This window comes from Atta cephalotes, assembly GCF_000143395.1.
Source record: "Atta cephalotes unplaced genomic scaffold scaffold00032, whole genome shotgun sequence".
Taxonomy (NCBI): domain Eukaryota; kingdom Metazoa; phylum Arthropoda; class Insecta; order Hymenoptera; family Formicidae; genus Atta; species Atta cephalotes.
In genome coordinates, this window is record NW_012130096.1 from 2574995 (window position 1) to 2591014 (window position 16020).

The 16020-nt window shown below is 27.7% G+C and overlaps 3 protein-coding genes across 3 annotated transcripts; 1 reads left to right on the forward strand and 2 right to left on the reverse strand.

Annotated features, from left to right (window-relative positions):
- The first annotated feature begins 2241 nt into the window (after positions 1-2241).
- Positions 2242-3957, forward strand: LOC105621198 (syntenin-1-like). The gene is made up of 7 exons (XM_012202667.1): positions 2242-2292; positions 2440-2637; positions 2816-2929; positions 3055-3290; positions 3384-3537; positions 3618-3727; positions 3903-3957. Exons 1-7 carry the CDS (start codon positions 2242-2244, stop codon positions 3955-3957), a joined length of 918 nt encoding a protein of 305 aa, XP_012058057.1.
- A 1509-nt stretch (positions 3958-5466) lies between these two features.
- On the reverse strand, positions 5467-10020 carry LOC105621199 (exportin-2). The gene is made up of 16 exons (XM_012202668.1): positions 9936-10020; positions 9705-9850; positions 9283-9621; positions 9063-9170; positions 8895-8987; positions 8651-8818; positions 8444-8573; positions 8220-8383; positions 7929-8118; positions 7499-7697; positions 7157-7417; positions 6931-7022; positions 6542-6845; positions 6281-6448; positions 5898-6208; positions 5467-5612 (listed from the first exon to the last, which is right to left on the reverse strand). The coding sequence occupies exons 1-16, from the start codon at positions 10018-10020 to the stop codon at positions 5467-5469; spliced, it is 2904 nt and encodes a 967-aa protein (XP_012058058.1).
- A 716-nt stretch (positions 10021-10736) lies between these two features.
- On the reverse strand, positions 10737-12504 carry LOC105621296. The gene is made up of 5 exons (XM_012202762.1): positions 12424-12504; positions 11854-12089; positions 11674-11734; positions 10958-11136; positions 10737-10842 (listed from the first exon to the last, which is right to left on the reverse strand). Exons 1-5 carry the CDS (start codon positions 12502-12504, stop codon positions 10737-10739), a joined length of 663 nt encoding a protein of 220 aa, XP_012058152.1.
- Positions 12505-16020: the final 3516 nt, after the last annotated feature.

A 16020-nucleotide genomic window follows, 5' to 3' on the forward strand; every position in this document is an offset into this window, starting at 1 on the left:
GCGAAGACAATTGATACTGAACTGATTTAAAATATTGTTTTTTGTTGAAATAGGCTATGCACTTTTGAGATAGGTCAGAGTTGAAAGACTTCTGTTTATTACAAAATTTAAGAATTTCTCTCATAAAAATGATAAAAACACACAAGAGATTTAAAAATTGAATAAATGTTCCAGTACGTGAAAAAAATTTTTTTGTGCTGAAAAAAATTTACTAAATCTTAATATTTTTTGAATACTAAGTAAACATTTATTTATAATAAATAAATATTTACTTAATAAAAATGATTCAAATTAATAATTATTGTAATCAAATAAAAATAAATATATTTACATTTAGTAAATATTTATTTACAACTTAATTAATAACTTTAAATATATATATATTTATATTTAATTTAATATGTATTTATATTTAATTAAATTAATTTAATATATATTTATATTTATATTTAATATATATGTATATTTATTAAAATTGTATTTCTTTTCAATTATATGTTATATAGCATTTAAATCTTATTCTCCTTTCTTCTTGTTTTCTTGTTATCTTGATTTTTTAAATTTTTTATCAATCAATATTATCCAGAAAAAATTATAGAACAATGAGGAATGATTTCTTCACTGTTTTTTATTCATGTCTGAATCATAATTTTACAACAATAAGAATAATATTTCTTTCTTCTTAAAACTTTAATTATTTGTTTCATTTTCTTTAATCCTGTCATTTGTGAAGGAATATGAATGTTATGTAAATAGATAACATTTACCTTGATAAAAATTTGTTTCAGAATTTTTCATATAATTTTTCAAAATTTCTATATAATTTTATAATTTTTTCACATTTTTTATACGAATTGAAACATTTCCTAAAAAATTACATCTTTTCTCAGAATTTTTCGTATATGTTAATTATAAAATATTGTAAGATTTCTAAGATTTTTTTATAGTATAATTTCTGATGAAATATCTGTTATAAAAACTAGAATTAAAAAATATTTTTTAAAAATTATGGAATGGGAAATTTTATAATATTTTAGAATTTATTTGTATGAAAAATTCTGAGAGATGTAAACTCTTCGAATATTTTTGAATATTTTTGAAAAATGTTCCAATTCGTATAAAAATTATGAGAAAAATTCCAAGATATCTTTCTACAAATCGTACGTTCTTTAAATACACGAATATTCAACGTGATTTTTACACTTGACTTTCCCGGAAATAAAGCTTCGGATGAAAAAAATTTGTTCTGTACTTTCGATTTAATTTTGTACAAGAAATTACATCCAGTTATATCATTTCCATCCTGTATATTAGTTTAGATATCTTAACACTTCAGATATCATGGAGAATGCAGAAAAAAAAGGAAAGTTAAAAAGCAAGTTACTCAGAAAGATGTATTTTTTCTTAATAAAAATATTAACTTGATTTTATTATATATTATATATTATATTAAGTAAGGAGAGTATGAGTGTCAAATATGTTAGATAAAATGAAAGAAAGTATATGACTCATACATAGGAATGGTAAAATACATAGCTGTGAATAACCACGGAGGTATTTGTAGTACAAACAAATTTCTCTTGCATTTTTATAATTTATACAGAAGTCTAAAATGATATTTGCATTATTGCATGCATGCGTGTTTTTAAATTACATAAAATTGCTTCTTTATTTGCTGAATTATATGACATATGCTTCCGTAATTTGTTGAACTAACTTGCTTATTTTAGATTAGATTAGATTAGATTAAATAGCAAATTATAAAAAACGATATAAAAACATTTAAACTGAATATATACTAAATGTGCTAGTTAAAAATGTTCTTTTCATCTTTTTTTTTTAATTCCTTTAATCTTTAACTCTCTAGTCATTGTGAGCTCGATAAAAATTCGTCCGTTCTATCAAAGTATTCTTGTCTATCAAAGTATTCTTGAGGTTGATAGTGTAATAAGAATGTTAATTTAGTTTGCGAAAATACATATATTAAACATTCCGATTGCAATGAACGGAAAAACCACTTTGACTTAACTTTCATATCGATCTTGTGTGACTACTTATGTCATGTAATTAATATAGAATAAAAATTAATATTGTATGTATATTGATTTTTTATTCTATAAAAGAAAATTTTGACATAATATTACCCTCCTTACCAAGAACAAATAAAAATAAAAATCTTAGAATAAAAAAAGAACTAATATGTGTCTATATTTTATTGCAGAGCATTAAAAAAAAATCAAAATGTCTCTTTATCCTACGCTGGAAGATATGAAAATAGATCATATGATAAAGGTAAACTGCATGGAGGATTCATGATCTATATATTGTATTGCAAAAAAGTTTTAGATTATAATTTACAAAATATCTTTTGTACTATTATTTTTACAAATAAATACTCTATATGAATAATGATTTATATCGATTGAAATAATATTGCAGGCTCAAATACAAGCTGAATCACAATATGTCGCTCCAATACCGATTGAATCCACGGCTCCCTCGGCTCCGATTTATGTTCCTTCCGCATCGAGTATGTTGTACCCATCTTTAGGAGATTACATGGGTCTCGAGCTAAATGAAGAGACCATTGCGCAAAATATGCCTGAATATGCACTCGCCACACGTCATGCGAATAATGTATGTCAATATTATATCAAATAATCCAGCCTTTTTAATTACATGAACAAGATTATATCATAATCATTAAAACATTAAATTCATTTTTGTAACTTTATATAAAGTCTATATATAAAGTCTGTTTTTAAAAGATTTGTAATTGTGATAATACAGAAATTTTAACTTTATGATTTAACAGGTAGCTCTTACTTCAACAGACGTAACACGCAGTCCGTTAGCAGGGATGATCGCACCTTTGTCTGGACAATCTATGGCTTTGCAGAAAGCTTATGTAACAAATGGTATTAGAGAGGTAATAATTGATTTTTAAATCGATTTCTGCCATTTTGTATTTTAAAATATTCTTAAATTCCATAATTATATGTAATTAGGAAAATATAGCTTTTTAATAAGATATTTTATTGTGTTTTTTTGCAGTTGACACTTTGTAAGGATGCTGATGGAAAAGTTGGCGTTCGCGTACACGCAATAAATAATGGTGTCTTTGTGTGTCTCGTGAGTCAAAATTCTCCAGCAGCAATGGCCGGATTACGTTTCGGTGATCAAATTTTAAGCATCAATGATATGTGCGTTGCTGGATATTCAATGGATCAAGTGCATAAACTCTTCCGTAATGCGGATGTCAATGGAATCAAAGTTGCCGTACGTGATAGGTCAGAAAATTTGCTATTTTGTTTTGTTTATAAAAAAATCTCAACTTTACTAACGCATAATTTCTTGTAACCTCAATATTATTTTTATTGCAGACCGTTCGAGCGTACTGTAACAATGCACAAAGACAGTATGGGTTACGTCGGATTTCAATTTAAAAACGGAAAAATAATTGCTTTAGTAAAAGATACGTCAGCTGCACGAAATGGACTTTTAACAGATCATCAAATACTCGAGATTAACGGAAAGGTTTGCACACATAAATACAGTATTTGCATTTAATGTTCAATAGAAAAACTGGTTGTTAGATAAGTCAATAAATTTTACAGAATGTAGTTGGGATGAAGGACAAAGATGTTACGGCAGAGATTGATAAAGGTGGAGATATCATCACCGTAACAATAATTCCATCGTACATTTACGATCATATGGTAAAAAAGTATGTAATTTATTATATAAATCATTATCTAAAACTCTGCTAGACTAATGTCGTTTAGAAAATTTACATAAACTCTGACATTAGAATAAAAAAATAGCAAAATCAAACTAATATAGAATATAAATTTTATTAATTATACAGATCAGATTATTGACATAATGTTTTTTTCCTTCAGGATGTCCAGCAGTCTACTGAAAAGTTTTATGGATCACTCTGCGCTAGATCTTTAAATGAAAATAAATTTCCAATTTCTTATATGCTATGTAGCCAACTGCCAATGGGCACGTGCATTATTCTCCGTAGCTCCATTACGAAAAAAGTAACGAATATGCTACATATCCTAAGCACATTTACAAGATGCCAATCATATTTCCATAGCAAGCGTATATGTGATACCCGTTTAGAAATAGCCTATATTATGTGTCGGAATATATGTTTTGACACTAATTGGCTAAAAATTACAGATATTTATCAGAGATTATTTTTTTATACAGAAGCACACATTTAAACTTGCAAAAGAATATACGTATTTAAATATTCAGCTCTAAACACAAAGAGAAAGTTTCTAGTTACATTATTAACGTGAACATTTATATTTGCAATACAAGACGTATATTATATCCTTTATTGCACGAATTTTATAAATCTATATATTTAGAATAGTCATTCATAATCATTGTATTAATATATAGAATTATTATACGTATTGACAGTACTTTTTTCTAATTATTGTCATTTGAATTATTGTAATATAACGTTTTAAATTCGAGTATAAAATTTTTTCTTTATAAAATTTTTATAATTAATATAATTTTATTACAAGCTACTAACTGTTTAGCACATTAACTGTTTCATTATCTTTCGAATATCTTCTATAATAAAATAATAGCATTACTTATTTGAAATTTTTTGCCTACAATACTTGTTAGAATTAGTAAGAGCATGATAAAAATATTTAAGATCTATGCAAATAATAAAGTATGATGTAATTACCAAATGTACTTCCCAATGTACTTTTCGATATTTTATTTATTAATGACATTTTAATCAAAGATAATTGTAAATTTTTAGTATAAATTCTTTTTGACTATTTAAAATACAGATGTAAATTAATATTTTCTTCTTTATTTCTTTTATAAAATATTTGTTTAATACTTCTTCACTCTTAGAAAGAGCTATTTCTTTTTAGTATTATAAGCTAAATGAAAATATATTGAAAAGATTTAATGTTTTTAATTTAAAAAATACAGAAGTATTAGGATAAATTATTTAATAATAAATGAATATGCATTTCATAAACATTTATAGAACAATTTATATTAGTGCCAATGTTATTTTACATGTAAATATAAAATATATAGCTGTATTTTAAATTGATTAAATAAATGATTAAAGAAAAAGAAACGATGTTTAATAAACCTGAGTTATGGGGTAAAAGATAATTTAAATTATTTTTGATAATTTGTATGCATAAAAATATAAATACGATTTCATAGATGTATTTCTTCTTTTTTCTTTTGTAATAATATATGAATTTCGAAGTTATGTGGTGTAAAAATGACAAATATTTCCTACAATATTGCAAATTACAAATAGAATACGAATAATATATTTCACGTATTATACAATAACCATATAAAAAGGAATTTCCCCTTTAATTACAATTTGTTAAGTTCAATATTATTCATTTTTCGAGCTATCAAATGGATCTTCAGTCTGTCTCGAACATCCAGTTCGTATTATGCAACAGTAATACCAGCTGTTTGGAGATAATTTCTCAGATGATTTGCGTTTGCTTGAGAAATCTGGCCTAACAGTCCCGGCAAATGTCCTGGCGACAATCTTCCAAGGCCTTGAGCCAAATGCAAACGTATATCACCGATATCTGTCAACATATTTGAACATTCATGTAAATAATATTAAATGCTCTATATATTTGTATGCAATGATTCCTATTTAAATATTTCAACATTCTGTCTTCTAGAAAGGCCTTTTAAAGACGTTGGATACATTTAATGGATACATTTAATGGATACATTTAATCTAATTGAAAAATTGAATGGAAAGTTATGAGTAAAGGAATAAAAGAAAGTGAATATGCGTCTATTTACATTTATATGTGTATATTGAAAAAAGAAAAGATAAATTAAATATGAAAAAATATTCATACTTTGCAATGGGTCTTTCCGAGGATTTCTCGCACAGATGAGTTGGCTATAACCAACTTGATAGCCAACTGCATCATCAAGTTCTGGAAACGCGTTGTCTTCTGGCAGCAAGCTTTGATCTTGCGGCAGTTCAAAGAATTCGACCAATTTAGCCAATAAGCGAGGATAGTATGTATTATATGGAGCCTCAAGCATCGCGGGACAATCGATTAGTAAGTTTGAAATTCCGACAGCCACCACTTTTCGCTCTACTTCGCCCGATATTTTTTGTAGATCAGTTATAAACACGCGCTCTACTACCATTCCAAACATTCTAAATATAAAACGTTTTACTATTATTTTCTATACCTTAAAAAAGATGTCTTTATGCATTTATAAAACTTACTGTGGCTGTATTTGGTCGATAATTGTAATCAAGCTCGACGATGAATATCTAATAATATAATATGCAAAAAATACTATTAGACCTTTCACAAACTTCGTTGTCTTTGATGTCGAGAGCCTTTGAAAGAAAAGCACAAAAACTTGTCTCATATACGGTTCCAAAATGCTCCTGCAACATTGGTATTACAACTGTATTAACTGTTATAAATATGAAATATAATTAATAGTATAAAATAAAATTTTTTTTCTCGAGCATTCTTACGGTTCAAAGTGTTCAATAATGCTTTGTATTAATAAAAATCCCTCATGATCATTTGCTTTCGATGCAATTAGTTTCTGAAACACTCCTAATAGTGCACTCGTCTTATCCTGCGCCACAATCTGATTCGAGCCATGACTAATGAATGCTTGTAATAAACGAATCAGAGGATGAATGTTAGCTTGACGTTCAAATAGTACAGGTGATAATAGGCACGGGAACAAAGCCATATATGGTTCCGGTATATCTTGAGTGAGTCGTAACTCCAAAAGTAATGCAAGAATTTGAAAAACATATGGAATAAACTCTAGAATAAAAAACAAAATAATATAAATATTGATTCACATGCAATTACAATTTGTGATATGTACGTACAATTATAAATAGCTTACCTGGTATATCTTGTTGCAAAATTCCTTGAAAAATGGGAAACAATGCTTGTTCGAAAGATCCTGTTGCTTCAGGATTTGTCTTGCAAACAATTCTACAAGTAAAAAATGCAAATTTTATGAAAAATATAAATCAGAAAATGTCAGATAAAAATAAAAAGGAAAATTTCAAATAAGCAAAGATTTTTTTGTATGAGTATTTTAATATCATTACATGTTAATGACTTACTTGATAGATAAACTTAAAGTTTCGAAGAGATAATGATTGAAGTTTGGCCGACTTGGATTCCGAGATACGATCGCGAGTTTCTCGGTGAGTTTCGGAAGTAAATCGGCTAAATATGGTACCACAGCTTCTTGTAAGATACCGAAACTCCTCATGATAGCCTTCATAACATATTCATTCTCCTCGGAACCCGAAATGTTCATACACGCAAAAAGTCCTTTCAATAAATTTGCTGCTAACGACGATATATCGATCCCTTTGACTCTATAAAATTTTAAAGGATTTTCAGTATTTAATTATATAAATTATTGATAATATTTAAGATATCATTTTTGTATTTCTTACATAGTCAAATTATCAACACCTCGCAATGCGAAAATCTTTTCAATCGCGCAAGCAGCATAAGTATGCACGACAATACTGCTGGCACTTAAATGTCTTATTAATTGCGGCAAACTTCCTATTACCATTTCATGAGGTAATATCGATCTAAATGTCATTATGAATTTTATTCCATCCGCTTTAAGTACTGGAAACTCATTTACTGAAATTTGTTATTATAATTACAATAAACCATATAGCTATATGTCTATGTAATTTAATTTGTTTAGCTTAATGGCTTTTACTTTATTTTGTTATTGAAAATTTAAGCTTTATTAACTAACAATTATATTCAATTATTAGTTAATAAAGCTTAAATTTTCAATAACAAAATAAAGTAAAAGCCATTAAGCTAAACAAATTAAATTACTAATTTAAAACATAGGCATCATACCATTTGGTTTTGCTAGTTCAGGTTCAATATGTTGTGCAGCAAATTGTGGTATAGAGACAAGCTCGCTACTTTGAGTAACTCCATGTTTCTGCGTCTGTCCTTTACTTGCACTACTAGTAACGAGATAAATAGCAGCATCTTTACTACGCCAATGTTTCGACGAGTCTTCAGCATATTTTTGCAACATCACCTAAAAATGTGCAATTTTTTAAATGCGCATGTGTGGACACAAATCATAAAATGTAAATTAAATGTAAGTTAAAAATAAAATTACTTTTCTATTATATTCACCTGTATGTATGCTCCAAAGATATCCATAATCTTTGCTTCAAAATATTTAGACAGTACTTTAACTAAATCACAAGCAGCACGTCTCCTAGTGTCCACATCACTGCCTTCGATATCACGTCTAATATATTCTTCAGGATTATCCACGAATAATTCATTATCTGATTCTGCAAAATTTGAAGAAATTTAGTAAAATGAATTTATCATCATATTTACACTATAGTTACCTCTAAATTCCATGTTAGGAATAATAACTTTTTCACAGATACTACTAAGAGTTGCCGGATCTTCAAACAAATGTCTATATTGCGCTCGATCAGCTACTGTCGCCAAGAATTGTAATGCATTCGACACTAACTATAATAACAATTCAGTATATCTAAATAAACTTTCCCTAAAAAAAGAATTCTCGACAAATATTAAACATTACTCACAGCATCATATTTAGGATCTTGTCCTGTGGATGTAAGTAAATTCCAAATCGCCGTAACAAATAGAGGTAAGTAAGGTTGAAATTCTTCGTCATATTTTTGGGCATATAGGCCAACATTGTCACATACTTGTGACTTTAATTGTTCTATTACACCTGCTTCCTCTCCATCCTAACGGATTTAAAAGATTTCAATTTTACACTCAAATATATTAATAGTATATATAATTTTGAAAAATATAAATTACTGTAGTTTGCAAGGAAGGAACATCAACATGTAACAAAGTATGAAAATTTCTCATCCATGCCTCCATATTGTCTTCGAAAAATTCTGGCAGATCCTGTGTTGATAATATAATTTGTAAAAATGATTCTTATATTTTACAAATAAATACATATAAAAAAAATATACTTACTTGGAAGTTAAGAGAGTAGAAAACTTTACATAATATAACTAATGAATTATATATAACCTTCAAGGCTTCCATATTATTAGCATGTACTTGTGTTAAATTCATTGTAGCCTGCAAAGTATCTCATTTAGAAATTTACTTACGTTCATAAAATATATTTTTAAAATATATTTTTAAAAATATATTTTTAATACAAGCAAAATAACTTATTAAATATACTTACTAAAAACAGATCTGTTAAAGGCTGTGCAAATTTATCTAATACAAATTTTATTTCTGTCCATAGGCTGTCGCTTTTAAATTCGTATCTATATCTCTTAAATAAGGAATGCGCGGTATGTAGGACTCCATTGATTACATGGAAATCACCAGTATTGAACTTTTCTACCATCTGATCAATCAATTCCGGCCACTTATTCGGAAAATCATACTTTCCAATAATAGATACCGCATCCGACAACTGCTTTTGTATTGAATCTGGCGAATGTAACATCAGATTAACAATTAATTTCTTAACAGCATCTCTATCTTGGATATGTATACGATCCATCGTATCCTCTTCCTAAAACAGGAGTTATAATAAATAAAATTATAAATTAACTATACAACATAAGGACGATAAAGTGAATGAATACTAAAACCAACCACTTTCCAATTGCGCTTGACATAATTTTTAAATGCAACTGCACCAGCGACCCTAATTGTGATGTTAATTTCAGACTTATCTACTAAATGTAGTAACAATAAGGGGAAGTTCTGATTGATTTCTACCGATTCGAGGAACTTCTCGGCTGAAATATAAATCGAATATTAATGAATGGAATATATATGACGGTTGATGGAGTAAAAGACAATGAATTTGTAGGTTATACTGACCTGGACGTCTAACATTCACGTCGGGGCTGAGAGTGTGCTTCAAATACTCGCTCAACGTAACCAAATTGTCGTCAGTGAGATCCATGTCGATGATTAGCAATGCAACTCCTTTATCAGTTTTCTTTTCAAGAGAAATAACACGGCGGCATCAGCAAAGAGACGAAAGAACAACGCCGCATATTATCATATGCGCACGTAACAACCGGCTTTTCTGGGCTTCTCGTTGCGGCAGGTTCAGCAGATTACAAATTCCGAGCATTGTTTTTTATTGGTTGTTGACTGGCGCTCTTAGCGCTCAGCAAATTTGGCGGGAATGCGATAACGGCTGCTTTACAATAAAACGCGAGTGTCCGATCGAGGCGTTTATCTACGTTTTCTCGTTGAAAAGTACCCGTAAAAAGAAAGAGAAACGTTACTTTGCGAAAAAGTCCAATTGGACTACGTTTCTCGATTAAAGCACTTCGAATGCTCCTGAATTTAGAAATCATTGCACTCAAATTACTGAGAAATACGTATTTATATTTTGGTTAATATATTTAATTATACAATTAATACTGATATTTTATAACTAATAAATGAACGTATATTAATTGATATCAATTTGTTAAGTTAAATTATTTAAAAATTATTGAATATGTATTTTATAAAATAGTATTTCTGAATTAATATTAATTAATTTTATGTAATAACTACATTTAATTTATACTTTCAAAATGTTTAAATCTATTTCTAATAAATAAAAAAGAGAAATGATCATATTAAAATTTTTTTTATCCTTAGCATTAATGTGTTTTTTCGTCCTTAGATTCGGTGAAGTTTGACTGTGCATTGCTTTATTTTGTTCTGTATTTTGTTTAATCCATCCTCCTCCACTTTAATGTTATTCGTTAAATCATTATTGATTGATCTGCATAAAAAAAATATTACATTTTATATATAAATAAATTTTATATATAAATTAATTTTATATAAATAATTGTAAATTAATTAATAATATAATTATTATAAATTTTAGATTTTACCTGATGTCAAATATTGCACCATTAAGATTCGACAAATCGTCATCGTTAGCTTTAGTGTAATCTGCATCGCATTCTCTTATCATATTTTCTACATTTTGTTTTAGACCTTCAAGTTCTGTACGAACCTTTTCGCATTCTTTTTGATGATTACTAAGTTCCTTCATCAAATTGTCTTTAGACTTTAAGAAAAAGAAAATTTGCGTTATTTATAATTTGTTATAAATAAACAGAGAATAATTGCGCAGACTTTGGCAGAATGTAATTTATTTTGCAATCATTGAAAGTTTTCTTTGCTGAAATATACACTTTTGGATAAATTAGAAAAGAAAACTTTTTAAGAATAATATGACGCAATAATAACACTATAATATTATATAATAACGTTTCTCTAAATGCAGATCCAACCCGCATTCATCTTTAGACATTACGAGCATCACGTTTATCACAATCATTAAGCTTTTTCTAAATTAATTAATTAAAAATAAATAATCTCTAATATTTAAGATTTTATAGAAAATCATATTAACATTTTTTTTTACAGAGACACAAAAATTTTAACTTAAAAAGAAAAATGTTTAATAAATTAAATGTTTTAATAAATTAAATTTGAAAAATAATTAAATTAAGTTTTGTAACTTTTTATTTAACTTTTAATTTATTACTATAGTTATTACTCAACCCTGAAAATTAATATTAAGAATCATTAAGAATCATACGTAGTTTATCCACTGACAAAAGTTATCCACATATCTTTTTGTTTCCGACAAACAGTTATTCCTGAAATGAAATAATTACTCAAAGCAATTTTCTTCGCAGAAACCTCTTTCACATTTTTTTCGATCGAATAAATTTTTTTGATGTTGATTGAAATATTTAAGGATAATTGTAAGTTTTACCATTGCTTATGCAACATATTCGCTCTTGCAATTTGTAAGTCTTCCAATTCTTGCTTCTTCGCATTATAGATCCTTGTATTCTCTGATACTTTCTCTTCTAAATCAGACACATTCTGCGTTAACTTATCGAAATTCATTCCGATGCTGTTATTACTCTCGAGCAATTTTGACTTTTGATTCTTCCAGTATTGTATTTCTTTATCAGACTTGTCCTTCAATTTTCTTAATGTTGTAAACTGAAATATCAATTTTCTCAGCTTTTATAAATAATATTATAAAAAAGAATGGGATCTATAAACGTAGATAAACGTATATATATATATATATATATATATATATATATATATATATGTACATATATTAAGTGAAAAATTATGAAATTAACGTTTATTATAATAAGCCGCTGTTTTAACAAAGTTGTGAAAAGAGGCCTGTTCTTTTTCAAAGAATTCTGAAGTATAATGCAAGCTAAGAGTAAAACAGTAAACTATATATAACTGATTGTATCAGTTCAAAATTGGAATGAAAAAAAAAGAGAGTCTTAAGTTTCTCAATCGTCATTTGTTTCACCTGTTTAATGTAAGAATTAATTTCTGATCCCGGGTTTTCAATGGTCTCAGGATTCATCTGACTGCTCGTGGGTTTTTCCATGTTCTCTGATAAATAGCGTATTCGATAATATCTATATCTAATCAAGAATATATAATTCAAGAAATTATTTCGAATATACTCGATCTACAGTCGGATAATCGTGAAGTTTATGCGTGTCAATAATTATAACATTAATATCATTTGTGAAAGATTAATAGAAAATTCTAAACTTAAATCTCACTTATTCTTAAAAATCATATTTTTCTCGCGTAATTATGCGCCCGCGTATGCAAATAGTATCCAATTTCAAACTAATGGAATCAGTGTTGCCACTGTAATTTATTAATTTACCTGTGATTTTTGTGAACATTGTGTTCGATTTCAAACCAATCAATGGCGGGACGACTTGTAGATCTGTTAGAAATTTAGAATTGAACTCACTGGAAAGAGGGTAGATTTGAATGAACGCGGGAAACGGGAATGTTCAAGATTATATATTAATATGACATGATTATATATTGATAAGGTTTGCCAAGAAAAAAAGAACGATAAAATTGGACAGGAGAAGCGATTTATTTATTTATTTATTGACAGGTTAGTATATACATTTGTGAGATAATTGTAATAATTGTAATAATGATAAATAATGATAATAATACATTTGTGTTCATATTAAAGGCATGCCAAAATCATTATACCAAATCGGCTGAACAATCGACATTATTATCAATTAAAGCAGATGCCAGACAAACGTGATGTTAATCAAGGTATTTGCTCTCGGCCGTATTTGCGTCATCCAGGAGCATTATATGCAAGAGCAGGAGAATACGTCGTGTTCGATATGCAAATGCTGCATTTTTTACGCACCAAGGATGGAAATGAATACTTGTGATACTTATATGTATGATAATTACGCACCGAAAATATGATTTTAAGAAAATCAGAAGGACGAGACTTCGATTTTGATTGACTTAATCAACATTGTTTTATTAATATTCGTTTCTATCAATGCAGATTAACTTTACTCTTTTAGTTTTTTCTAGTTTTAAAAATTGGGAAAGGATAAAAAGTAAATTAAATCGAGATTAAAGTTAACATTGATAGAAATGGACAAATAAGTAATATGAATAAAACTCCAAACAGCTCAGATGTTCCTATGTTTTCTGAATTAGTATCCAAGAATATTCTCAAGATATTTCTTAAATAATGATTAATGTGAGCTGTATAAGACTATTAAATTAATTAATAGAATTATATTTAACAAAAAGATTGAGAAAAACAAATTGTGTATTTGGTTTAGAGAATTTGGTTTAAACAATTCCATTGGCTCATTTCTACCAATGTAGATTTAACTTTAATCTCAAGAGTAATTTACTCTTCATCTTTTCTTAGAATTTTTAGACCCGGTTCTACCAATGTAAAATTAACTTTATATAATCTCGATTCAATTTACTCTTTATCTCAATTTTAAGAATTAGAAAAAGATAAAGAACAAATTGAATCGAGATAAGTTAATCTACTCTTTGGTAAAAACGGGCATTAGAAGTAGAAGAAAATGAAAAGTTAATGTAAATCGAGAAGTTTATTTATGTTGGTATAGAAATGGATATGCTAATCAAGAATTATATAATTGTCGAAGTGAACCAGAATTTATTCGAAGTCGCCTTAAAGATCTGCTTCAAAATGAGAGAAAGGTAAAAACATAAAGATTTTTTTAGAAATTTTCAAACTTTGTCTTCCTTATAATTTATACTAAATTAGCAAAACCTGAGCTTGACGCAGATGCAGACGATGCAGCTTGATGCAGATGCAGTTTCCAGTAAACACCAACTAAAAGTAGACATGACATCAATGTTATAATTTCACATACAATGTAATTGTTATGTATATAGACTAGATGATGTATTATATTTATATTAAGTATGAAAAATTATAATACTATAATGTTATGTTACTTTTAATTGCTGATGTTTGCTGGGTTAATGGTGTTAATACATCGCAATATTTTACTCAAATCTAATATATTTAATATTCAGACTATAACTGTTATTTTTACCTGTTTGGCTCACGATTTAATTAAGTCTCTTAAGTTTCATCTTTACTCTTTTGCCCTTTATGTTCACCCTTTATCTTCATAAATGTAGATTAATTTTAATTTCAACATATTGTTCATCTTTTCCTACATTGTTAGAAACTCTTTATATATAAATGAAACTCGTGATTATGAATGAAATTAAAAATAATGAATGATTTAACTGAAAATTAAGTTACACTAATTACTTAAATGTAATGAACGTATACATTAAATTTATGAAATTTAATGTATTTTTAATAAAATGTTATGAAAAGTACGTTAAATTTCATAAATTTTCATGAAAAATACATTAAATTTTATGTAAATTATATGTACCCAAATATACTTTTTAATTATAAATACATTAAATTTATAATGTAATATCATGAAATTAAGTTCAAATTGTACAACTTAAAATTTAATGAAATTTAAGAACATTTCTAACAGTAATTCTAACAGTAATTTCTAACAGTAATTCTAAAAATTAGAAAAAGATTAGACGAGTAAGTTGAATGAACCGAAATTAAAGTCTAGATAAAAATGACATTGTAACAGTATAATTTACAAGCTTTATTTTAAGCGCCGTAAATATAACAATAGAATAAGTCTTATTCTGTTTTTATCTCTTATATAATTGCAGTTTCATTAAAGAAGGTGAGTCTCAATTTAATCTCGATACATAAACGCGCATTGATGCTTCAGGTTACGTTCCGCTTCCGTAGTACTCCACGTCAGCTGATTCTTCATGCGGCGGCTGTCACAGGCGGCAAATGTGCGCATTTCTGTAGTCCTCGAGCAACCGTTGCGACGTGCGTATGCGCGACACGCATCATCGTCTTTCCTCTGCGACTCGGTATTCCGTATCGCGACGTCGCTGTCTCTATAAGACTCTCAGCTACGAATATGTGAAATGTTTTTGATGCCGCCGTTTAACGCGTGCTCTTTTCTTGCATGACGTATCTCACGGTGAGTAATTTATATATCAGCCATTTGTCATGGGTCGAGATATAAAATTTATTTCGAAATGATGTCATATCATAAATGCGGAAATAAATCGGGAGTTCTTAAGAAGTATCTCCAATTGTTTTGTAAATTTCAAACGTTCAAAATTTTTCTTTTAAAAATCGAAAAATGAAAAGAAATAAGATATGTTTGCAGGATAATAGAAAAAAATCATTGTATATTCTGTTTTTCGAAATTAATCTTTCGCTTTCCGTTTAATCACAGCTCATTTTTTAAATTAAAAGAATTATGTAATATTCAATGATTTTTAGACAGTATAATGTTAATCATTTTTTATCAGTTTGAAATATTGTAACCGCAATTTTGCTTTTGTATTGTGATTAATGTTATTAAATTAATGTTATTAAATATTACTAAATGAAATCAGTATGTGAATGACTTAAAGGAGGAAGTTATTTCCGAATTTGACTAAATGTAACTAAATAATACAAAAATCTTTAAATGCGTCAGGAAAAGGTACAATTAGACTAGGCCGTTCC